The sequence below is a fragment of the Phoxinus phoxinus genome (genome assembly GCF_949152265.1).
Source record: "Phoxinus phoxinus genome assembly, chromosome: 15".
Classification (NCBI taxonomy): Eukaryota; Metazoa; Chordata; class Actinopteri; order Cypriniformes; family Leuciscidae; genus Phoxinus; species Phoxinus phoxinus.
Genome location: NC_136890.1, coordinates 35,107,172 through 35,134,671, shown reverse-complemented (window position 1 = coordinate 35,134,671; position 27,500 = coordinate 35,107,172). Strand labels below are relative to the sequence as shown.

Here is a 27,500-nt window from a genome sequence, read left to right as displayed (position 1 = left end):
CGGCAAACACACACGTCACAAACACACGGCAAACACGCGTCACAAACACGCGTCACAAACACACGGCAAACACGCGTCACAAACACGCGTCACAAACACGCGTCACAAACACACGGCAAACACACGTCAAACACACACGTCACAAACACGCGTCACAAACACACGGCAAACACACGCGTCACAAACACACGGCAAACACACACGTCACAAACACACGGCAAACACACGTCAAACACACGCGTCACAAACACGCGTCACAAACACACGGCAAACACACACGTCACAAACACACGGCAAACACACACGTCACAAACACACGGCAAACACGCGTCACAAACACACGCGTCACAAACACACGGCAAACACACACGTCACAAACACACGGCAAACACACACGTCACAAACACACGGCAAACACGCGTCACAAACACACGCGTCACAAACACACGCGTCACAAACACACGCGTCACAAACACACGCGTCACAAACACACGGCAAACACGCGTCACAAACGTATGGCGCTCGCTTTGTGTCATTCCTTTCCTAACCAAGCTTAAAGACGTGTTAACGTGCGTGTGATATGCGTGTGGAGAACGTCTGCCCGTCTGCACGTCTGCCCGTCTGCACGTCTGAACGCAATACTTAACATGCCTTTGGTTAATATAAAAATAGCGCACGTATTTTTATGCAGCTACTTGTATGATGGACTTTTCTTATTTGAGACACTGTTCAAACAGTGTGGGCTAGTAGAATTTTCAACAGAGAAAATCACATTAATAGCTATTTAACATAGGCTAGGTCTTAGCCTATATCTTTATCCTCGAACAATATTAAGAAAATACTATTTAGGTTTGTATACATAAAAAAATCAACGAATGTCAACAGTAAAAAGATTTGAATGTATTTTACAATATAAATTATGCACGATCATGCATGGGAATAAGATAGGCTATAGGCTACAATAATAATAAAAAGCTCTATGAGTGGATGCATACGCTACTTAACTATTTCTATGTTATAAAAAAATCGCTCTATGAACTTCTAGCAAGCTCATTTATTTTAAACCGAGTTGTAAATGCCGAAATGAAAGGAGGCTAAATAAATATGAAACTACCAAATATAAATATAAAATCGCCAGTAGATGGCGCCAAGACCCTTCTCTATTGAGATGACTGGTTAATGTTCAACCTATTCATTTTAACATATATTCAAATAAAAAACAGTTATATTAATGTGTAATATTACTTCACAATATTACTGTTTCTTGTTTTAAAAAACGCAGGCTTGGACACAACTACTCCTTTTAGACAATGATTTCCTAATTATTATTTTTTTTAAGCTAAAAACTGCTCATTACACAGAAACATTCAAACAAATATTTACAAATTTGTGTTTTACTTGTAATTTTTCCTCAACTTTGTGTCTCAGTTGGCAATTAATTTTCATTACATTTAAATATATATATTTCTGTTCCCCAGAAGTGAAACATTATGTGAATTTAAAGTGGCTGCGTTATAAATAGATATACGGGTATGCATTTCACTAATGAAGGGGAATGTAACGCATTAAATCATCCAGGTTTCTGAAACCGCTCAGAGGAGCATCTCATGAAGCTTCATTGCAAGCATATATTGACCGAGCACAACTCAGTGTTACACATTTAGATAATGGAAGAACAACACGGAAACACACAGGGTCAACAGCCGGGAAGAAGAAGAAGAAGAAGAGGAAGAGGAGGAGTAAGAATGAGTGGAGGAAGGGTACGGAGGCAAAGTGGAAGAGGTCAAGATTGTGGACATGTTTATAATGAAATAAGGGCCACTATTGCAGACCATGTTCTCAATCATGACCGTACAATGACTGAGGAGGTCAACGGTGCAGCGGGATGTTGGGAGAACAGTGTCTTCAGTCATTCAAACATTTGTAGACAGAACTGGGGTGTAATCAGACACTATTTTCTGCTGTATACTTACTCTATTACAGTTCTCCACTTGCATTTTACATTATACAGTAAATATGCTTTATAGAGACAATGTAACACACACACATATACAGAGTGTGTGTGTACAGGGATGTAGTGGAGGCTAAACGCACGTAAACGCCGTTTGCGCACCTCCCAAAACTCGGAAATAGCGTTTATCCACCACTAAAGTGCGTTTATCCACCTCTAAAGTGCGTTTATCCACCTCTAAAGTGCGTTTATCCACCTCTAAAGTGCGTTTATCCACCTCTAAAGTGCGTTTATCCACCTCTAAAGTGCGTTTATCCACCTCTAAATTGCGTTTTTCAGCCAATTCGAAAAAGGAATATTTCGGTTTTTGCGCATTTACAGTCACCTGACTTGGAAGACGCGGTGTGTTTGGGGTCCGTGTACGCAAAAATAATTAAATAATTATCATCATTATTATAAAATTTATTAGGCTACATATTTAGAGACGCTTTTATCCAAAAAAGGAACAAAGCAATTCGTCAAATGTCATTCATAATATGGGTCAGACTATAATAATAAGATTATCACAAATAAACACAAGATTTTGACGCATATCCAAGGGTTTGTGGAGCGGAGTGTGAGCGCGCACTGCATGGCACGGAGCCGCGGACGCGAACACTTGCATTTTCCTATCAACAGTGGAAACAACTGAAAATAGCCTACTCTTATCATTTCTGGTCATACAGAAAATAATAATACATTATTCGTAACTACTTTTATTTGTGTAAACTCACAATAACAAGAAAGCGTTGTGCTTTTGTCAAATAATATAAAACAATCAGGCGCGCATGATCTTCGTGAACTGGAGCGCGAGAACTGACACTAAATACAGCCTATGCAGCTAAAGCTCGAAATGTCCACTTTAAAACGAACACATTCGATTCGAATCGAAAGCTAATACCTTCTGATTATGTAATGCGTATGAACGGAGCATTTCTCTCTAAAGGCGCATCCGCGTAACAGCGGAGATAGAGATTTTAGCCGACACTGATTTAGAAAACAATAGTTTATTAATAAACAATTAAAATGCCTCGTTATTTTTTCAGACACATTTATTATCATTAGCCTATCACCTTTCTGTAGGCTGTGGTTCAGAGACATAGGCCTGTATATGGCTCTTCTCATTCAGCACTGCGGGAAAAATAAAATTTCCAGGTTCTAATTTTGTCCTAGAAAAAAGTAAAAATCCATATTAATTTGTGAATATTTTAAATGTTTAATAAAGGGGCAATAAGTCATAAACAAAAATTCGTCTATATGTATTTTTTTGCGCAGCATTTGGTGTAGCCTATAGTTCAAATTAAGATTTTGTTGTTTAACTTTGCGCTTTAAAAATACAAGCGTTTTCGTTTTGCACAAGTGCATTGCATTGGAAGCCCTGGATATAAGCCTCCCTCTCTATCTCTCTTAAATATTTTTGTTCTCTCTGTTTTGCCATTTAATAAACTTTATACATTTTAATTGAATAGTGATTGTGTGACCTATGATGAGGGAACAACCAGTGATACCCTCCATAATGATAGCCTAGCGATGTCATCAGGATATATACTGTATATGAATGTATGTATTGTGATTTAAAGAATATAAATATAAATCGTAGCCATAGTTTAAATCTGAAAATACTGAACACTTTATTATTGACAACATGACGAAGCATTTTGACTATCTTGTTTGTGAACAATGACACAAGGACTATTCATTCTGATGGCACTAGTATGTTCATTCACATAAATACTGACTTTTGAGAGATGAACTAGGGATTTTGAGCAGGTTTTTGAACAGGTTTACTTCCATTGTGTGGAGCTGCTAGTATGAATTATTTTTTTAAATGCATTTACTGGTTTAAAAATCTTAAGGATGATTCAAAAATGTACCAAAGTGACTGAGAAAAACTGCAAAAGTACATTCAGGGGAATAAGTTCACAGTTAATATCAATTTCAGGCTAAAACCAATGCAGAGCCTAGCTCCAAGTCAATGAACATTTGTAAACTAATACATTATTAGATCGTATAGCAGACGGGCAGACGGGCAGACGTGCAGACGTGCAGACGGGCAGACGTGCAGACGTGCAGACGGGCAGACGTGCAGACGGGCAGACGTGCAGACGGGCAGACGTGCAGACGGGCAGACGTGCAGACGGGCAGACGTGGAGACGGGCAGACGTTCTCCACACGTTAACTTCTAACCTGACGCCGCCGTGACGTCTGTATAGATCAACAGGTACACGTTATTGACGTGTCTACGTGACGTGATTTTTCCGTGTACCTCTCCATATAAAACCAATGGAGACGTACACGCACGTATTCACGTGTGTTATCTGTCGTGCTTGTCAGTCTCGTCGGCGAATGACACATTTGGAGCGCCATACAAACACACGTCAAACACACGCAAGCACACGTCAAACACACACGTCACAAACACACGCGTCACAAACACACATCAAACACACGCAAGCACACGTCAAACACACACGTCACAAACACACGTCAAACACACGCGTCAAACACACGCGTCACAAACACACGCAAGCACACGTCAAACACACACGTCACAAACACACGTCACAAACACACGTCAAACACACGCGTCACAAACACACGTCAAACACACGCGTCACAAACACACGTCAAACACACGCGTCACAAACACACGTCAAACACACGCGTCACAAACACACGTCAAACACACGTCACAAACACACGTCAAACACACGCGTCACAAACACACGGCAAACACACACGTCACAAACACACGGCAAACACGCGTCACAAACACACGTCAAACACACGCGTCACAAACACACGTCAAACACACGTCACAAACACACGTCAAACACACGCGTCACAAACACACGGCAAACACACACGTCACAAACACACGGCAAACACGCGTCACAAACACACGGCAAACACACACGTCACAAACACACGTCAAACACACGCGTCACAAACACACGGCAAACACACACGTCACAAACACACGTCAAACACACGCGTCACAAACACACGGCAAACACACACGTCACAAACACACGGCAAACACGCGTCACAAACACACGGCAAACACACACGTCACAAACACACGGCAAACACACGTCAAATACACACGTCACAAACACACGGCAAACACACGTCAAATACACACGTCACAAACACACGGCAAACACACGTCAAATACACACGTCACAAACACACGGCAAACACACGTCAAATACACACGTCACAAACACACGGCAAACACACGCGTCACAAACACACGCAGTGGCGCAAAAAGTGGGTATGCGCTATATGCGGCGCATAGGGGCGCAGCACCAGCGGGGGCGCCAAAGCAATGGTAAAAAAAAAATATTTTTTAATTTTTTAAAAATTAGAATTTCTATTTGTGAGCTGCTGTTGTGCGTTTCTAAATAATTTCTGCATTTCCCCAATGTTATATAACCCTCTAGAGGACTAACTGGCTTAGAGTAGGCGCCCTCATAAGATTCCATCATAGATTTTTGACATAGAAGAGGGGGGATAATATGATATTATTATCGCGAGCGGGCGCGGGTGCTGTGAGCGCTGAGCGAGCAGGAACGAGTAGTGAGTTGTCGTCGATAAAGATGGATAAAGTAAAAAAGCTGTCGGGGCTAAAGATAGAAAAAGAAAGACTGAAAAGGGAGATGGCATGTCAATTGATGAGACAGCAGCTAAATAAGTGGATGGTGAAAAGCAACAGGATTTAAAGTGTGACGTCCACGCACAGCCTACTGGCCATCGGGACTACCGGGAGATTCCCGGTCTTTTTTGGGCCGATACATATAGGCCTACTTTTTTTTTTTTGTCTTAACAGCCCATAAAACTCGTAGCTGCTACATCGGAGGCCCGTTCGTTTTTTTTATTTATTTTTTTATTAATTGCCGATGCTGGGTTAGTGCCGGTGTAATCCATTGGTCAAAAAAAAAAAGTCAGTGTTAGGTTTTTTTTCTGACATTTTTCATGAAACACGTAGATCAGCGGCCCATTGGTTCTTTTCTTGATTGACACTGGGCTGACCCAATCACATCTTTATTGTGAAGTATAGAAATAAGTACAAAACTAATTATGAAAGTTTCCTTTATTTTTCAGTGCATTTGTTTTACAATATATGGCTATTACTATCATGGGATTAATATTATAACTATTATTATGTAGTGTAATGTAGACAGACACTGTAACTAAAAGAGGTTTGCATTTTTCTTTGTTTAATTTGCACACTGAATATGGGTTGGAGCTTTTAATTTTGAACCCTGAAAGTGCACCAGATTGATGAATTTAACATTTAAAAGCACAAAATTTTCTTACGGGGGGGCATGCCCCCGAACCCCCCTAGAGGGACATAGTTCAATTTTATTAATAAATAGCAATTTTCTACTTATTTTATATGTTAACTCTCACTCGTTCCTCACTCATTACATTGGACACTTTTTTTCTTTTTTGTTGTTGTTTGTTTGTTTGTTTGTTTGGGGAGTGGGGGGCGCCTAATTTGTTGCTGGATACCCCTCTGACACTGGGTAGTTGCGCCCCTGAACACACGGCAAACACGCGTCACAAACACACGGCAAACACACACGTCAAATACACACATCACAAACACACGGCAAACACACGTCAAACACACGCGTCACAAACACATGGCAAACACACGTCACACACGGCAAACACACACGTCAAATACACACATCACAAACACACGGCAAACACACGTCAAACACACGCGTCACAAACACATGGCAAACACACGTCACACACGTCAAACACACACGTCAAAAACACACGTCAAACACACGCAAGCACACGTCAAACACACGCGTCACAAGCACACGTCAAACACACGCAAGCACACGTCAAACACACGCAAGCACACGTCAAACACACGCAAGCACACGTCAAATACACGCAAGCACACGTCAAACACACGCAAGCACACGTCAAACACACGTCAAACACACGCGTCACAAGCACACGTCAAACACACGCAAGCACACGTCAAACACACGCAAGCACACGTCAAACACACGCAAGCACACGTCAAACACACGCAAGCACACGTCAAACACACGCGTCACAAGCACACGTCAAACACACGCAAGCACACGTCAAATACACGCAAGCACACATCAAACACACGCAAGCACACGTCAAACACACGCAAGCACACGTCAAACACACGCAAGCACACGTCAAACACACGCGTCACAAGCACACGTCAAACACACGCAAGCACACGTCAAATACACGCAAGCACACGTCAAATACACGCAAGCACACGTCAAACACACGCAAGCACACGTCAAACACACACGTCAAACACACGCGTCACAAGCACACGTCAAACACACGCAAGCACACGTCAAATACACGCAAGCACACGTCAAACACACGCAAGCACACGTCAAACACACACAAGCACACGTCAAACACACGCAAGCACACGTCAAACACACGCAAGCACACATCAAACACACACAAGCACACGTCAAACACACGCAAGCACACGTCAAACACACGCAAGCACACGTCAAACACACACAAGCACACGTCAAACACACGCAAGCACACTTCAAACACACACAAGCACACGTCAAACACACACAAGCACACGTCAAACACACGCAAGCACACGTCAAATACACGCAAGCACACATCAAACACACACAAGCACACGTCAAACACACGCAAGCACACGTCAAATACACGCAAGCACACATCAAACACACACAAGCACACGTCAAACACACACAAGCACACGTCAAACACACACAAGCACACGTCAAACACACACAAGCACACGTCAAACACACACAAGCACACGTCAAACACACACAAGCACACTTCAAACACACGCAAGCACACGTCAAACACACACAAGCACACGTCAAACACACACAAGCACACGTCAAACACACACAAGCACACGTCAAACACACACAAGCACACGTCAAACACACACAAGCACACGTCAAACATGCAAACACACGTCAAACACACACAAGCACACGTCAAACATGCAAACACACGTCAAACATGCAAGCACACATCAAACACACACAAGCACACGTCAAACACACACAAGCACACGTCAAACACACACAAGCACACTTCAAACACACGCAAGCACACGCAAGCACACGTCAAACACACACAAGCACACATCAAACACACACAAGCACACGTCAAACATGCAAGCACACATCAAACACACACAAGCACACGTCAAACATGCAAACACACGTCAAACATGCAAACACACGTCAAACACACACAAGCACACGTCAAACACACACAAGCACACGTCAAACATGCAAGCACACGTCAAACACACACAAGCACACGTCAAACATGCAAACACACGTCAAACATGCAAACACACGTCAAACACACACAAGCACACGTCAAACACACACAAGCACACGTCAAACATGCAAGCACACGTCAAACACACACAAGCACACGTCAAACACACATCAAGCATATTGGTAATACATTTGACAAGAAAATACTTTTTCAGTCTTTCTACCTCAAAATATCATGTTTCATTCAATGTGTAAGAATTTTCACTCAGAAGTTGCGAGTGAATTCCACGAATATTCACCAAGCGAATCCTACAGCAAAGTATTTACAGAGCGACTCACATTCAGTTCATCTGGAAATGTTCTGTTTCTTGGCAATCGTAAACAGCTTCACACACACTAGTTAATATCCAGTAATATTATTGATCTGACTGCACTGATGGAGGTCACGCATGCCGTCAGCTTCCCGCAGGAACACGGAGTGGCAGAAGAGCCGATGAGGGACAAACAATTATCAGTTTAAACTAAAGCTTGGACTCGATATAGTGTTCCTTACAACTTACCCAAGACCCAGTGATCATGGATATTGACATGCCGGCAGTAATCGTGCGTTTTAGATGTGTTTTGTGTGTTTCTCGCGGGACTCACGTGTTCCCCTACACACACACACACACACACATTTGTTAAGCGACCTTGGGTACCATGAAAGGCGCTATATAAGTCTAAGTTATTATTATTATAATTATATTATTATTTCACGCGCATAACCTCTATACTATCAGACGAGAACAAAACTTGAGGTGAATCTGAATATTGTCTGCTGTTCTTAATAATAAATGCATATTAATGCGCTTCATTGATTTAAAACCGCAGTAACGTGGCGTCTGAAGTCTCACTGCTTTAATAAACGACTCTTCTGATGTAAACGCAGCACGACTGAAAACGCCTCATCGTTCTCCTGTTTGTTCCAGTGTGCCGTCAGCACATACGAGACTCTTTAATCATTCAGAGCGCGCTCCTCTCGGCCAAACCAGCAGCGCTCTTTAATTTACTGACCGCTGTAACCTGATCAGTGTGTGCAGATGACAGAGCTCTTCCTAATGGAATACACACTTCTCTGGGTTGTAGACGCTCAGCTCCTCCAGAAACAAGCTGTCGTTCAGGAAGCCGCTCCGCATCTTAGCCAGAAACTTCAGAACGATCCCTCGCTCGGATCCCAGGAAAACCACGGTGTGGTTACGATGAGGGCCGGCGGCGTTATCCACGGCTATACGCGTGAGGCGGTACCTGACACACACACACACACACACACACACACACACACACACACACACACACACACACACACACACACACACACAGACACACAGACAGACACACACACACACACACACAGAAGGAATAAGGGTTACAATGACATTTCCATCTGATTTCCGTCTAAAAGAAATTAAACCGTTATCTGCCTTTCCAATTAGCGAGCTCATCTCAGTGTTAATCAAATGTATGTATAATTTCTAAATCAGTATGCAAATACATTTTCAGGCTAATTAAAACTGGCAAGATGGAAATAAGAAGACAAATTATACATGTTTTTTCATCTTTCCCAGTCTCTGGAGTCTGTGAAGCGGCGTAATAAAGCGATCCCGACGCTTCTTCAGCAAATGTGTTTTCAATAATTCAGTTTTTCTGGGGCAACTTTACACAAACCCAAATGAACAGAAACTTATCAGGATGTAACCAGACGTCGTTTCACAGAAAACACACACATATTCCTCACATAATCCACTCCATTATAAGAAAACAGACACCAGTGTTTGCTTTCATACGCGTGAAACCTCCTCTTTTCTTCAGGCTGGAGCTGATGTGAGGATTATGAAGAACTGAACACATGAATGTGAGAGAATCGCTCAGGCTTCAGGAAGACGCATCTTCTTTTTCGGCAACACTTGATGCATTAATAATAACACTTTCTCTTCTATTCTATATCTATTTCTAAAAAAACTAGAAATAATAATTCATGTACTGCGTTAGACTAAACTGGGCAGGGTCACAGCACTTGTATAGCGTTGTCCTGTTGTTAGTTTCACGGCTTCTGTTGTTCTCATTTGTGAGTTGCTTTGGATAAAAGCGTCTGCTAAATGAATAGATGTAAATGTAATGTCTGACTCAGATGCAAATGACTCGATTCATCCGTGAAAACCAGCAGGTCCCTCTCACTGCATCCAGATTTGCATGCGTAATCCATCTGAAGATGTTTGATAATGAGACTCACCGAACCATCGTCTTGAGGAACCAGGGCCGGTTGGCGATCGACGGCACGGCCTCGTCCATCAGCGGGTGGACCTTGATGAAGTTCAGCGTTTCATCCGGAAACTCATTGGACACTTTGAATTTCTCACCAGAAGAAGTTCCTGCGCAGACGCCCGGCCTGAAGACGACAGCAGTGAACATCAGTCTACATCATCACACATCTGCATCATCACACATCTGCATCTGCATCATCACACATCTGCATCTGCATCATCACACATCTGCATCATCACACATCTGCATCATCACACATCTGCATCATCACACATCACCACACATCTGCATCATCACACATCATCACACATCTGCATCATCACACATCTGCATCATCACACATCATCACACATCTGCATCTACATCACCACACATCTGCATCTGCATCATCACACATCTGCATCATCACACATCTGCATCTACATCACACATTTGCATCATCACACATCTGCATCTACATCACACATCTGCATCTACATCACACATCTGCATCTGCATCATCACACATCTGCATCTACATCACACATCTGCATCACACATCTGCATCATCACACATCTGCATCATCACACATCCCCACATATCTGCATCATCACACATCCCCACATATCTGCATCATCACACATCTGCATCTACATCACACATCTGCATCATCACACATCTGCATCATCACACATCCCCACATATCTGCATCATCACAAATCCCCACATATCTGCATCATCACACATCTGCATCTACATCACACATTTGCATCATCACACATCTGCATCTACATCACACATCTGCATCTACATCACACATTTGCATCATCACACATCTGCATCATCACACATCATCACACATCATCACACATCTGCATCTACATCATCACACATCTGCATCTACATCACACATTTGCATCATCACACATCTGCATCTACATCACACATCTGCATCTACATCACACATTTGCATCATCACACATCATCACACATCTGCATCTACATCATCACACATCTGCATCTACATCACACATTTGCATCATCACACATCTGCATCTACATCACACATCTGCATCTACATCACACATTTGCATCATCACACATCTGCATCTACATCACACATCTGGATCATCACACATCTGCATCTACATCACCACACATCTGCATCTACATCACACATCTGCATCATCACACATCTGCATTATCACACATCTGCATCTACATCACACATCTGGATCATCACACATCTGCATCTACATCACCACACATCTGCATCTACATCACACATCTGCATCATCACACATCTGCATCATCACACATCTGCATCTACATCACACATCTGCATCTACATCACACATCTGCATCTACATCACACATTTGCATCATCACACATCTGCATCTACATCATCACACATCTGCATCTACATCACACATCTGCATCTACATCACACATTTGCATCATCACACATCTGCATCTACATCACACATCTGCATCTACATCACACATTTGCATCATCACACATCTGCATCTACATCACACATCTGGATCATCACACATCTGCATCTACATCACCACACATCTGCATCTACATCACACATCTGCATCATCACACATCCCCACATATCTGCATCATCACACATCTGCATCTACATCACACATTTGCATCATCACACATCTGCATCTACATCACACATCTGCATCTACATCACACATTTGCATCATCACACATCTGCATCTACATCACACATCTGCATCTACATCACACATCTGCATCATTACACATCTGCCTCATTACACATCTGCATCACACATCTGTATCATCACACATCTGCATCTACATCATCACACATCTGCATCATCACACATCTGCATTATCACACATCTGCATCATCACACATCTGCATCTACATCACACATCTGCATCATCACACATCTGCATCTACATCATACATCTGCATCATCACACATCTGCATCTACATCACACATCTGCATCTACATCACACATCATCACACATCTGCATCTACATCATACATCTGCATCATCACACATCTGCATCTACATCATACATCTGCATCTACATCACACATCTGCATCTACATCACACATCTGCATCATCACACATCTGCATCTACATCATACATCTGCATCATCACACATCTGCATCATCACACATCTGCATCTACATCACACATCTGCATCTACATCACACATCATCACACATCTGCATCTACATCATACATCTGCATCATCACACATCTGCATCATCACACATCTGCATCTACATCATACATCTGCATCATCACACATCTGCATCATCACACATCTGCATCTACATCACACATCTGCATCTACATCACACATCTGCATCATCACACATCTGCATCTACATCATACATCTGCATCTACATCACACATCTGCATCTACATCACACATCTGCATCATCACACATCACACATCTGCATCTACATCACACATCTGCATCATCACACATCATCACACATCTGCATCTACATCATACATCTGCATCTACATCACACATCTGCATCTACATCACACATCTGCATCTACATCATACATCTGCATCTACATCACACATCTGCATCTACAGCGGATTGCTATTATAATGGCGGATTGCTATTATAACGGCGGATTGCTATTATAACGGCGGATCGCTATTATAACGGCGGATTGCTATTATAACGGCGGATTGCTATTATAACGGCGGATCGCTATTATAACGGCGGATCGCTATTATAACGGCGGATTGCTATTATAACGGCGGATCGCTATTATAACGGCGGATCGCTATTATAACGGCGGATTGCTATTATAACGGTGGATTGCTATTATAACGGTGGATTGCTATTATAACGGCGGATTGCTATTATAACGGTGGATTGCTATTATAACGGCGGATTGCTATTATAACGGTGGATTGCTATTATAACGGTGGATTGCTATTATAACGGTGGATTGCTATTATAACGGTGGATTGCTATTATAACGGTGGATTGCTATTATAACGGTGGATTGCTATTATAACGGCGGATCGCTATTATAACGGCGGATCGCTATTATAACGGCGGATTTCTATTATAACGGTGGATTGCTATTATAACGGTGGATTGCTATTATAACGGCGGATCGCTATTATAACGGCGGATCGCTATTATAACGGCGGATTGCTATTATAACGGCGGATCGCTATTATAACGGCGGATTGCTATTATAACGGCGGATTGCTATTATAACGGCGGATTGCTATTATAACGGCGGATTGCTATTATAACGGCGGATTGCTATTATAACGGCGGATCGCTATTATAACGGCGGATTGCTATTATAACGGCGGATTGCTATTATAACGGCGGATCGCTATTATAACGGCGGATCGCTATTATAACGGCGGATCGCTATTATAACGGCGGATCGCTATTATAACGGCGGATCGCTATTATAACGGCGGATCGCTATTATAACGGCGGATCGCTATTATAACGGCGGATCGCTATTATAACGGCGGATTGCTATTATAACGGCGGATCGCTATTATAACGGCGGATCGCTATTATAACGGCGGATCGCTATTATAACGGCGGATCGCTATTATAACGGCGGATCGCTATTATAACGGCGGATTGCTATTATAACGGCGGATCGCTATTATAACGGCGGATCGCTATTATAACGGCGGATCGCTATTATAACGGCGGATCGCTATTATAACGGCGGATCGCTATTATAACGGCGGATTGCTATTATAACGGCGGATTGCTATTATAACGGCGGATTGCTATTATAACGGCGGATTGCTATTATAACGGCGGATTGCTATTATAACGGCGGATTGCTATTATAACGGCGGATTGCTATTATAACGGCGGATCGCTATTATAACGGCGGATCGCTATTATAACGGCGGATCGCTATTATAACGGCGGATTGCTATTATAACGGCGGATTGCTATTATAACGGCGGATTGCTATTATAACGGCGGATTGCTATTATAACGGCGGATTGCTATTATAACGGCGGATTGCTATTATAACGGCGGATTGCTATTATAACGGCGGATTGCTATTATAACGGCGGATTGCTATTATAACGGCGGATCGCTATTATAACGGCGGATTGCTATTATAACGGCGGATTGCTATTATAACGGCGGATTGCTATTATAACGGCGGATTGCTATTATAACGGCGGATTGCTATTATAACGGCGGATTGCTATTATAACGGCGGATTGCTATTATAACGGCGGATTGTGTGAACGAGCTCTAGTGTGTAAGAACGAGTCTATGATTGAATCTGGAAATAAAGCAAAATAACTGGGAAATATTCCTCAGAATGACATGTGCATAATTATAGCAAAACATCTAGCATTAATTTGATCTCAAACAGATTCATTAAAAGTATTATTACTCCACCACCTGCATGACATCATTAACCAACGCGGTTGAACGACCAATTTGCGACAATACGGTTTCGGGAAACAGTCGTGACTAGATGATTTCTTCACCGATGCGTCGTACTATAGCAGTGAAGCGGCGAGTTACGGCGACACACAGCTCCTCCAGCACTCGTCCTCACGCGGAGGAAGCAGAATTACACTGAAGCACAGTTGGCACGGTCGCTCTCATTAACACTTGACCTCGCTTCACACAAACACATCATTTTATGTTATTCAGCGCAGGCGATACTCCTCGTTCATGACAGAGACGAGCCATATGGAGGATGAAGAGCGCGCAGAAAACACTCGATGTGATCAGCTCTACACACTCACAAACACAAGACAGGAACATTACACACTTACATACTAAGAAAAAATAAATACAATAATATATAAACGGCAATAAAAGAAACACTTCAATGTTTTGGACCTGAAAGAGTCGAGAGATATTTACACCCGTTGCCCCGAAACAAGGCATTAAAGTCCCCCTGTGGTGTAAATCCAGCTTTTACTGTAGTTTATGTGTGTATGTGGAGTTATTAATCTGCTTTAACACACACCATGTGTAAGTTCATAAGTCGACAGCATTGCTGAGTATTTTCTGCTTAAAGGGCACCTATTATGGAATTTTGAAATGTACCTTTCATGTAGTGTGTAACATAGATCTAAGTGAACAAAAACATCCTGCAAAGTTTGAAATATGAAAGTGCACCGTATATAAAGTTATTGTCTTTCAAAAGTAAGAGTCGACTCAGAGTCATTTTATGAATCGTTAGAAGACCGAAGCTTTTTCTCTGACTAGATGACGTCAACTTGTCGAGTTATTTGAATACGACACGCCCACTTATTGCGCTCCAAGGCCAGCAGGGAAACATCATGGCGACGAGACGCTGTGTTCTGAAGTGCGGCTCAAGTGAAGTCAGCATTTGAAGACTAAGTGGCAACAATTCATATTTACAACCATACCACAGAAGTATAGTCCGAGCCTTGTGCTTTGCTCGCGCCATTTTGAAGACGATTGCTTTACCAACTTAAATGCAATCAAACTTGGATTCGCGAGCCGCTGATATTGAAGGAAGGTTCAGTTCCAAGTGTATTGCATCAGCTTCCTCCTCCGTATCACAACCTGTAAGTGTTATTAATAACTGTTGCTTTTATGTTTTATGTAGCATGCTTAATAATTATTTTGTTTGTTGTGTAAGCACCGTTTAGCTTCTAGGTCTTCAATGGCAATTGTATTGAGATATGTGAAGTGTTTGTCGTTGTTTTTGGAGTTGTCTTAAAGAATAGAGTAATACCTCGTAGTAACGTAACTGCATTTTTTTTTTTTGTAAAAACGTTATTTTTATGTATCGGGCTAATGCAAACAAAGACTGATTGTGCTTTTACAATATGAACTCTGGGCTATGCTCTCTAACATAACATTAAATTCTTTATCTTATTTTTAGTTTTTTACTACAAACTAAAGCAGTGGACTATAATCATTATTATAACACGATTTAATTGATAAAAGCATCATTGTACTCCGTGGTAAACAATAAGTATTATCTCTGTAAACACTGCTGGGTCATCTGACCAATCAACGCAGATTAGCGTCGCGCAAAGGAGGGGTTTGAAAAACGAGTCGTTGAACGAATCATTTGGGAGTCGGTGAGCAAATCAGGTAAAAATAAATGCATATTATACGACAACAAAAGTGTTTTTTGACATTGCATGCACGACTCCCTAAACAACATTAGGAACATTTTAAATGTCATAATAGGTGCACTTTAAAACTGCAGTGAACCAAAGACAGTCTCAAAAACACGGTTTGAAATCGCTGGTGTTTCTGACGTCACACACTACCTTGACCAATCAGATCAACGTGTGATCGTCAACCAGTGGATCTCTGAGTGAGGGAGTGAGTGGAGGCGGGGCTCATTTGCATATTCATAGAACCGCGCATACTAAATGAGGCGAGGGTGTCGAGTTACATTCAAGATATTTTAAGGCATTAAGATTTTTTTTTCAAGGAAAAAACGCTTAAATGTGTAATTTTGGTGATGAAAGATGAGTTTTAAAGGATAAAATGATTGACTACAGGGAGACTTTCAGATTCCATTTAAACTCTGTGTACCTGGGTTTGGGCACCTTCTCCTCCGGCACGGGTGTCCAGGTGGAATCTGGTGATTTCTGCTCTTTGAAGCGTCCGGTGAAGGCCAGCGCGATCTCCGCCATGTCATACGCACAGACCGCCGAGCCCGGGATACTGAAACACACATCATCACAGAGACACGCCAAAGTAACACAACTGTGAATCACTCCAGTGCGTCTGAGAGCCGCACACGAGGGCCGAACTGTGAATCTCACAGCCGCGGGTCAGAAGAGTTCACACGCTTTCATTCACTGGAACTTTGCCCCAGTCGAAATTTCCATGTCGCCTCTTAAAGGTGCAGTGTGTACGTTTTAGCGGCATCTAGTGGTGAGGTTGTGAATTACACCCAACAGAAGTTACAGTGGCCAACAGGAAGTGAGAGTAGCCAGTTAAACAATGAGTTTATTTTTTACAAAGATAAATTAAGAAATTAGGTTTACTCAATTATTCAGTAAAACGATGTTATTGGGAATGTTATTGTCACTTGTTCATCATTGTGTCAGTGTTTTATTGGCTGACTTTAGCTCGCTTCTTATCATGAAGAACAACATAGTGAGGAAACGCGTTTGTCCGTTCAGGGCCACCGTACACACATGTGGATGTAAGCGGACCCGCCGTGTTTGTAGAGAGAAATGCCTCATTCTAAGATAATAACAACATAACGGTTCATTATGGAAGATCTTTATACACCACTGGAAACATAGTTATGTGTATGATATTGCATTTCTGTCAACAGATCCTCCTAAATATTACACACTGCACCTTTAATAATATTACACACTGCACCTTTAATAATATTACACACTGCACCTTTAATAATATTACAAACTGCACCTTTAATAATACTACACACTGCACCTTTAATAATACTACACACTGCACCTTTAATAATACTACACACTGCACCTTTAATAATACTACACACTGCACCTTTAATAATACTACACACTGCACCTTTAATAATACTACACACTGCACCTTTAATAATACTACACACTGCACCTTTAATAATACTACACACTGCACCTTTAATAATACTACACACTGCACCTTTAATAATACTACACACTGCCCCTTTAATAATACTACACACTGCACCTTTAATAATACTACACACTGCACCTTTAATAATACTACACACTGCACCTTTAATACTACTACACACTGCCCCTTTAATAATACTACACACTGCACCTTTAATAATACTACACACTGCACCTTTAATAATACTACACACTGCACCTTTAATAATACTACACACTGCACCTTTAATAATACTACACACTGCACCTTTAATAATATTACACACTGCCCCTTTAATAATACTACACACTGCACCTTTAATAATATTACACACTGCACCTTTAATGCTTATTTAACAAGCTCAACTGCTCCGACACAAACGATAATAGAGATTCTCGCGCGTCACCTGTTGTATGGCGTGGAGAAGGTTGCCATGACGACGTCGTGTCCGTTGATGTGGATGACGTCGGTGACGGCCTGTAGGATGTTGAAGTAGAAATGAGAGTCTCCCGGGATTGAGCAGTTGAGTCGCGTCTTTAGGAAGGACGTCCACTGTTTCTCCAGGACTCGCTGCGAGCCGCCGCGATCGTTCTTACACACGCGCGCCACACGCGGGAACACCACCTGACCAGAGAGAGAGACGCGAGTGTTAGAGCCGTTCACACCAGCGGACGATAACTATAACCATAACTAAACCTTTACTATATTAGCATCCACATATAACTATATATAATAACTATAACAACAACTATAACGACAACTATAACGATAACTATATTAGCATCCACACCAGTGAATGATAACTATAACTATAACGACAACTATAACGATAACTATATTAGCATCCACACCAGTGAATGATAACTATAACTATAACGACAACTATAACGATAACTATATTAGCATCCACACCAGTGAATGATAACTATAACTATAACGACAACTATAACGATAACTATATTAGCATCCACATCAGCAGACGATGACTATAACGATAAATATATTAGTGTCCACACCAGCGAACAATAACTATAAAGATAACAATAACTATAACGATAACTATAACTATAACCCTAGCTATAGGCAAGGCAAGGCAAGGCAAGGCAAGGCAAGTTTATTTATATAGCACATTTCATACACAGTGGTAATTCAAAGTGCTTTACATAGAAGAAATAAAAATAAAAATAATTACATAGATAATAAAGGAAATAAGAATAATTAAAACAGTTTAGAAAATAAAATACGGTGCAAACAGTCGGACGAACAGTGGCACAGTGCTCATTCAGTAAATGCAAGGCTAAGCAGTGGTAATTCAAAGTGCTTTACATAGAAGAAATTAAAATAATCAAAAGAAATAAGAATAATTAAAACCGTGTCTGAGATGGAAGTGATTGAGCAGGTTCGCGGTGCCACTGGACCTACAATCCAGGGACGTCCTCTGCTGGGGTGGTGTACCACACCAGTATTGCCCCACTGGGCCCCCACAGAGCACGTTTCACTTTTGCTGTTTTAAACTAACAGCGAACCTCTATACTCTCCGTAGTATAGATAATCTTCACTCGCCTCGTCGGAGTGAAGCTCTCCCGTTCCCCTTCAAAATCTCTTCCAATCAGACAGCCCTGATAATTAATAATCACCCCTATCTGAGATGGAAGTGATTGAGCAGGTTTGCGGTGCCACTGGACCTAATCCAGGGACGTCCTCTGCTGGGGTGGTGTACCACACCAGTATTGCCCCACTGGGCCCCCACAGAGCACGTTTCACTTTTGCTGTTTTAAACAAACAGCGAACCTCTATACTCTCCATAGTATAGCTAATCTTCACTCGCCTCGTCGGAGTGAAGCTCTCCCGTTCCCCTTCAAAATCTCTTCCAATCAGACAGCCCTAAAAATTAATAAAATCTTCCTGAATCACAGTTTGGAAAAAAAAAAAAAAAAAAAAAAAAAAAAAAAAAAAAAAAAAAAAAAAAAAAAAAAATACAGTGCAAACAGTCGGACGTATTTTATATCGACCGGTAGCTATTATAGATCTTTCTTTTAAAAGGATCTTCTTACTTACATGCATCAACTTTCTTTTCTCTTTCAATCTTCTTACCATCTATCAACTTTCTATTCTCTTTCAATCTTCTTACGACTTTCAATCTTCTTACCATCTATCAACTTTCTATTCTCTTTCAATCTTCTTACGACTTGCCATCTATCAACTTCCTTTTCTCTTTCAATCTTCTTACGACTTCCCTGTATCAACTTTCTATTCTCTTTCAATCTTCTTTCAATCTTCTTATGACCATTTATCAACTTCCTTTTCTCTTTCAATCTTCTTACTTACCATCTATCAACTTTCTATTCTCTTTCAATCTTCTTACGACTTCCCTGTATCAACTTTCTTTTCTCTTTCATTTACTTGCACATTCTTTTCACTTTCCTTAGCCCAGCATTCACATTCTTAGCTCTTTCTCAGACTAAAACTTTAATATCGAACAGTGGCACAATGCTCATTCAGTAAATGCAAAGCTAAAAAAATAAAATAAAATACAGTGCAAACAGTCGGACGAACAGCGGCACAGTGCTCATTCAGTAAATGCAATGTTAAACAGAAGTGTTTTGAGTCTGGATTTGAAAGTGGCTATTGTAGGAGCACACCTGATCTCTTCTGGAAGCTGGTTCCAGCTGCGGCTGGCATAATAGCTAAAAGCGGACTCTCCTTGCTTTGAGTGAACCCTTGGTATTTCTAGTTGATGTGATCCTAATGATCTCAGTGATCTGTTGGGTTTATATTCAGTGAGCATATCTGCAATGTATTGAGGTCCTAGGCCATTAAATGATTTATATACCAGTAATAATACTTTAAAATCAATCCTAAATGTGACTGGAAGCCAGTGTAAAGACCTGAGGACTGGTGTGATGTGTTCATGTTTTCTGGTTCTGCTCAGGATCCTGGCGGCAGCGTTCTGTACGAGCTGCAACTGTCTTATGGTCTTTTTGGGAAGGCCAGTGAGGAGTCCATTACAGTAATCCACCCTGCTGGTGATGAAAGCATGCACAATTTTCTCTAAGTCTTGACTGGAGACAAAGCATCTAATTCTTGCAATATTTTTTAGATGATAGTATGCTGATTTAGTTATTGCTTTGACATGACTACTGAAGCTAAGGTCTGACTCTAGAGACACACCAAGATTCCTGACTTGATTTTTAGTTGTTTGACCTCTAGAGTGGAGGTATGCATTCACCTTGAGAACTTCATCTTTGTTTCCAAACGCAATGACTTCAGTTTTGTCTTTGTTTAACTGAAGAAAGTTTTGGCACATCCAGCTGTTTACTTCATCAATGCATTGGAACAGGGAGTCAATGGGGCTGTAATCGTTAGGCGATAGGGCTAAGTAGATCTGTGTGTCGTCTGCATAGCTGTGGTAAGCAATTTGGTTCTTTCTCATTATTATAATTACTATATTAGCGTCCACACCAGCAGACGATAACTATAACGATAACAATAACGATAACAATAACAATAACGATAACTATATTAGCATCCACATCAGCAGACGATGACTATAACGATAAATATATTAGTGTCCACACCAGCGAACGATTACTATAAAGATAACAATAACGATAACTATAACTATAACGCTAGCTATATTAGCGTCCACACCAGCAGACGATAACTATAACGATAACTATAACGATAACTATAACAATAACGATAACAATAACGATAACTATAACGCCAGCTATATTAGCGTCCACACCAGCAGACGATAACTATAACGATAACTATAACAATAACGATAACAATAACGATAACTATATTAGCATCCACATCAGCGGACGATGACTATAACGATAAATATATTAGTGTCCACACCAGCGAACGATAACTATAAAGATAACAATAACGATAACTATAACTATAACGCTAGCTATATTAGCGTCCACACCAGCAGACGATAACTATAACGACAACTATAACGATAACTATAACAATAACATATCTCCGATACTACTCTCTATAAAAAATAAATAAAAAAATAAAAACAATCGGATTGCTTTGATATCGCTAGTTATATCCAACTTTCCGATCTTCCGTTACTATCTCTAACATTAAGTTAGCCCGCTAGCATTTGCACGCGTGGTCTCTCCTATCGACCGTCTTATTTACACTCGAATCACTGGAAGGATACGGGTTCTATCCATGATTTCAGTCCTAAATTAGTAGTGATATTGGTAGCATCACTGCTAATTTATTGTTCATCTGTCATAATGGCGAATACATCGTATGTGTGTCTACCTCTGAGTGCAGGTGAGGACACGTTTGAGCTGCATTCGGTGCGGTTGGAGCTGGAGTCCGTGGAGAAGCAGATCCGTGATCTGCTGGGGAGGCAGGCCGAGCTGCGAGACCGACGATCAGCGCTTGAAGCATCACGCGCCGATGCTCACAAGTCAGTGGTTAGTAACTTTTCGACTCCATCCTCCTCTACTCCGTGTATTTCTCTGCACAGGACCCGAGCACCCCTGGTTTCGTTTACCCCGACACCGACACAGCACCATGGACCCTGGATGATGCCACAGCGGAAGACACGAGCCAGGACCAGAGCAAGGACCTCTCCGCCCCTCCCGGTCTTCGAGATCTCCACCCGGAACCGCTTCTCCCCTCTTCGCGAGACGGAACGCGACGACGCTGTGATCATCGGCAGTTCCATGGTCCGGCATGTCCGCGCTACCTCAGGTAAAGGTATGGTGCGCACTCACTGCTTTCCTGGTGCTCGTGTTCTCGATGTCGCTGCGCAGGTCCCCGAGATCCTGAACGGTGACGAGCGCGTCGGAGCTGTCGTGCTGCACGCGGGGGTGAACGACATCAGGCTGCGGCAGACGGAGGTTCTGAAGAGGGACTACAGGAGCCTGATCGAGACGGTACGCAGAACATCGCCTGAAGCAAAGATCGTCGTGTCTGGACCGCTTCCCACGTACCGACAAGGACAAGAAAGGTTCAGTAGATTGTTTGCACTAAATGAATGGTTGATGTCATGGTGTAATGAACAGAGACTGCTCTTTGTAAATAATTGGAATCTGTTTTGGGAGCGACCTAGGCTCTACCGTGCTGATGGCCTGCACCCCAGCAGAATCGGAGCGGCTGTTCTGTCGGACAACATCTCCAAGACGTTACACACCATATGACTAGTAAGTCAAAGTCCAAATCACATTCTTTGCTGTCCCAAATTAATTGATATAAGTACCAGTGTAGAACACTATATAGAAACAGTGTCTATTCCTCGTTTAGTGAGGCCAAACAATAAATCTACTGTAGGATCTAAGAAAAATCTAATTGTGATTAAACCAGAAAATCTCAATATTAGTGAACAAAAACAATTTCTAAAGCTAGGTCTTCTAAACATTAGATCGCTTACACCTAAGGCGGTTATTGTAAATGAAATGGTCACTGATAATAGCTTCGATGTACTCTGCCTTACTGAAACCTGGCTTAAACCAAATGATTATTTCGGTCTTAATGAGTCCACTCCACCAGGATACGGTTATAAGCATGAGCCCCGTCTGATTGGTCGTGGCGGCGGTGTTGCAACAATCTATAGAGATATTCTTAATGTTACTCAGAAAACAGGTCACAGGTTTAATTCGTTTGAAGTACTTGTTCTAAATGTCACGCTCCTAGATGTAAGAAAGAAATCCCTATTATCTCTAGCCTTGGCTACCGTATATAGACCGCCAGGGCCTTACGCTGATTTCCTAAAAGAGTTTGCAGATTTTCTCTCAGATCTATTGGTCAATGTCGATAAGGCAATAATTGTTGGAGATTTCAACATACACGTTGATAACACAAATGATGCGTTAGGAGCTGCGTTTACAGATTTATTAAACTCCTTTGGGGTCAAGCAAAACGTTAGTGGTCCCACTCATCGTCTTAATCATACTCTAGATTTAATTATATCATATGGAACCGATCTAACCGATATAGATATTATACCGCAAAGTGATGATGTCACTGATCATTACATGGTAACTTGCATACTACGTACGGCTGAAATGTGTCATGTTGCGCCACGTTATCGACCAGGCAGAACAATCCTTCCAACCACTATAGATAGATTCTTGAATAGCTTACCTGATCTATCTCCGCTCCTCAGTGAACCCAAACAAACAGATGAGCTAGAGGAAATGACTAGCAGTATGAGCACCATTTTCTCTAGTACATTAGAAACTGTTGCACCAATTAGACTAAAAAAGGTTAGAGAGAAAACTAAAGCACCATGGTACAACAGTGCTACGCATGTTATCAAGAGAGAAACTCGTAACTTAGAGCGCAAATGGAAACAAACTAATTTAGAGGTCTTTAGAATCGCGTGGAAAGACAGTATGTCACGTTATAAAAAGGCTCTAAAAGCAGCCAGGGCTGAGCATCTCCGCAAACTAATAGAAAATAACCAAAACAATCCAAGGTTTTTATTTAACACTGTGGCTAGATTAACAAATAAACAGACATCACCTGAACAAAATATTCCGTTACATTTTAATAGTAATGATTTCATGAATTTCTTCACTGAGAAAATAGAAAGCATCAGAAACACAATTGTAAATGTACAATCTTTGACAGCGTCTTATGATTCAGCCTCAATTATCGCCCCTCAAGAACAACTACAGCGCTTTACAACTATAGGACAGGAAGAGCTAAATAAACTTATCACTGCATCTAAACCAACAACATGTTTATTAGATCCAATACCCACTAAACTACTGAAAGAAGTGTTACCTGTAGTGGAAGAGCCTCTTCTCAATATTATTAACTCGTCTTTATCTTTAGGACATGTTCCAAAAACATTCAAGCTAGCAGTTATAAAACCTCTTATTAAGAAACCACAATTAGATCCAAATAACCTAGCAAATTACAGACCCATTTCAAATCTTCCATTTATGTCTAAAATACTTGAAAAAGTTGTGTCCGCTCAATTGTGCTCTTTCTTGCAAGAAAACGATATCTATGAAAAGTTTCAGTCTGGATTCAGGCCACATCATAGCACAGAAACTGCGCTGGTTAAAATTACAAATGATTTACTTTTAGCTTCTGACCAAGGCTGTATCTCAATACTAGTTTTACTCGATCTTAGCGCTGCGTTTGACACTATAGATCATAAAATACTCTTAGATCGACTTCAAAATTACACTGGTGTTCAGGGACAGGCATTAAGCTGGTTTAGATCGTACCTATCAGACCGTTACCATTTTGTCCATTTAAATGGGGAAAAATCAAAGATAACGTCAGTAAATTATGGAGTGCCGCAAGGATCTGTATTAGGCCCCCTGCTATTCTCAATTTATATGCTGCCACTTGGTAATATTATAAGAAAACATGGAATAAGTTTCCACTGTTATGCTGATGACACTCAATTATATATTTCATCTAGACCAGATGATAACACTAAATTATCTAAAATGACAGAGTGTGTTAAAGATATAAAATATTGGATGACGTGTAATTTTCTTCTATTAAATTCAGATAAAACGGAGGTATTACTGATTGGTCCAAAAAACTGCCCACAAAACCTCTTACAATACAACCTTAATCTAGATGGACGTCCTGTTACTTTATCCGCTACAGTAAAAGACCTGGGTGTTATACTAGACCGCAACTTGTCTTTTGAAAATCATATTTCAAATGTCACAAGAACAGCCTTTTTCCACCTTAGAAACATTGCTAAGCTACGTAACATGCTATCAGTTTCTGATGCAGAAAAGTTAGTTCATGCATTCATGACCTCGAGACTAGATTACTGTAATGCTCTATTAGCTGGTTGTCCTGCATCCTCAATAAACAAGCTACAGTTAGTCCAAAATGCAGCCGCTAGAGTTCTTACTAGGTCAAGAAAATATGATCATATAACACCAATTTTATCATCTCTACACTGGTTACCTATTAAGTTCCGTATCAATTACAAAGTATTGTTACTGACCTATAAAGCCCTAAATGGTTTAGCTCCTGTGTATTTAAGAGATCTTCTATCGCCATATAATCCATCGCGCTCTTTAAGATCACTAAATTCGAGGCTTCTGGTCGTACCTAGGATATCTAAGTCCACTAAAGGAGGGAGGGCGTTTTCACATCTAGCTCCTAAACTCTGGAATAGCCTTCCTGATACTGTCCGAGGCTCAGACTCGCTCTACCAGTTTAAAACTAGATTAAAGACGCATCTCTTTAGCCAAGCATTCACATGATGCATCTCATACCTTTTATACTACAGTTAAATCAGATCAAATGCATTCATATTATGAACAGCAGCTACGCTAATTATTTCCCATCTGCCTTTTTTGTTGTTATCTCGGGACGCCTGTCCCGAGATAACTCAAATAGAGTTCGTCAGCTCCAGTTAGTATCCAGCCTCTCATGGAGACTTCAGATGCCCCAACGCCTGTGATGAGACGACTCGACGCCTGTGAAGAGACGACCCAACGCCGGCGATATGTTATGCCCTAAATTTCATGATTAACTAACTGTATTTTTGTATGTATATTTTTGAAATGCATTTTCTGTAAAGCTGCTTTGAAACAATGTGTATTGTGAAAAGCGCTATACAAATAAACTTGAATTGAATTGAATTGAATTGAATAACGATCACTATATTAGCATCCACACCAGCAGACGATAACTATAACGATAACTATAACGATAACTATAACGATAACTATAACGCTAGCTATATTAGTGTCCACACCAGAAGACGATAACTATAACAATAACAATAACGATAACAATAACGATAACTATAACGCTAGCTATATTAGCATCCACACCAGTGCACAATAGCATTCTGTTTCTCAATTGCACTGCAGTTTTATCGTCTGTCGCTTTGGATCTTGGATTCTGATTGGCTCTCAATGTGTTTATCGTTCATCAGCTGGGGAAAAAATTCTGAAAGTGATTCCAACGATATCGTTCTCTGTGTCGCTATCGTTATAGTTGTGGTGTGGACGTCACTATTCTATTAGAATTAGAACGATTATGCACACTTTGGGCCCTATTTTAACGATCTGAAACGCAAGTGTCAAAGCGCAAAGCGCAAGTTACTTTGTGGGCGGAACCCGGCGCTGTTGCTATTTTCCCGGCGGATAAATGACTCTTGCGCCCGACGCAAATCTAAAAGGGGTTGGTCTGAAGTCGCTTCATTATTCATAGGTGTGGTTTGGGCGTAACGTGAAATAAACCAATCAGAGCGTCCTTTCACATTCCCTTTAAGAGCAGACGCGCTTGTTCCACGGCGGATTGCTATTATAACGGTGGATCGCTATTATAACGG

General features: G+C 41.3%; 1 protein-coding gene across 2 annotated transcripts in view; it reads right to left on the bottom strand.

The window, feature by feature from the left end:
- sema6a (sema domain, transmembrane domain (TM), and cytoplasmic domain, (semaphorin) 6A) overlaps window positions 1-27,500 on the bottom strand; it is a 124,409-nt gene that overhangs the window by 30,692 nt on the left and 66,217 nt on the right. For both annotated transcript variants that reach the window (XM_079638823.1, XM_079638822.1), the window contains exons 10-13: window positions 18,606-18,823; window positions 17,159-17,290; window positions 10,574-10,729; window positions 9,415-9,588 (exon numbers count right to left, since the gene is read on the bottom strand). In XM_079638823.1, coding sequence (XP_079494949.1) covers window positions 9,415-9,588; window positions 10,574-10,729; window positions 17,159-17,290; window positions 18,606-18,823 — 680 coding nt within the window. The remainder of the gene's footprint in view (window positions 1-9,414; window positions 9,589-10,573; window positions 10,730-17,158; window positions 17,291-18,605; window positions 18,824-27,500) is intronic.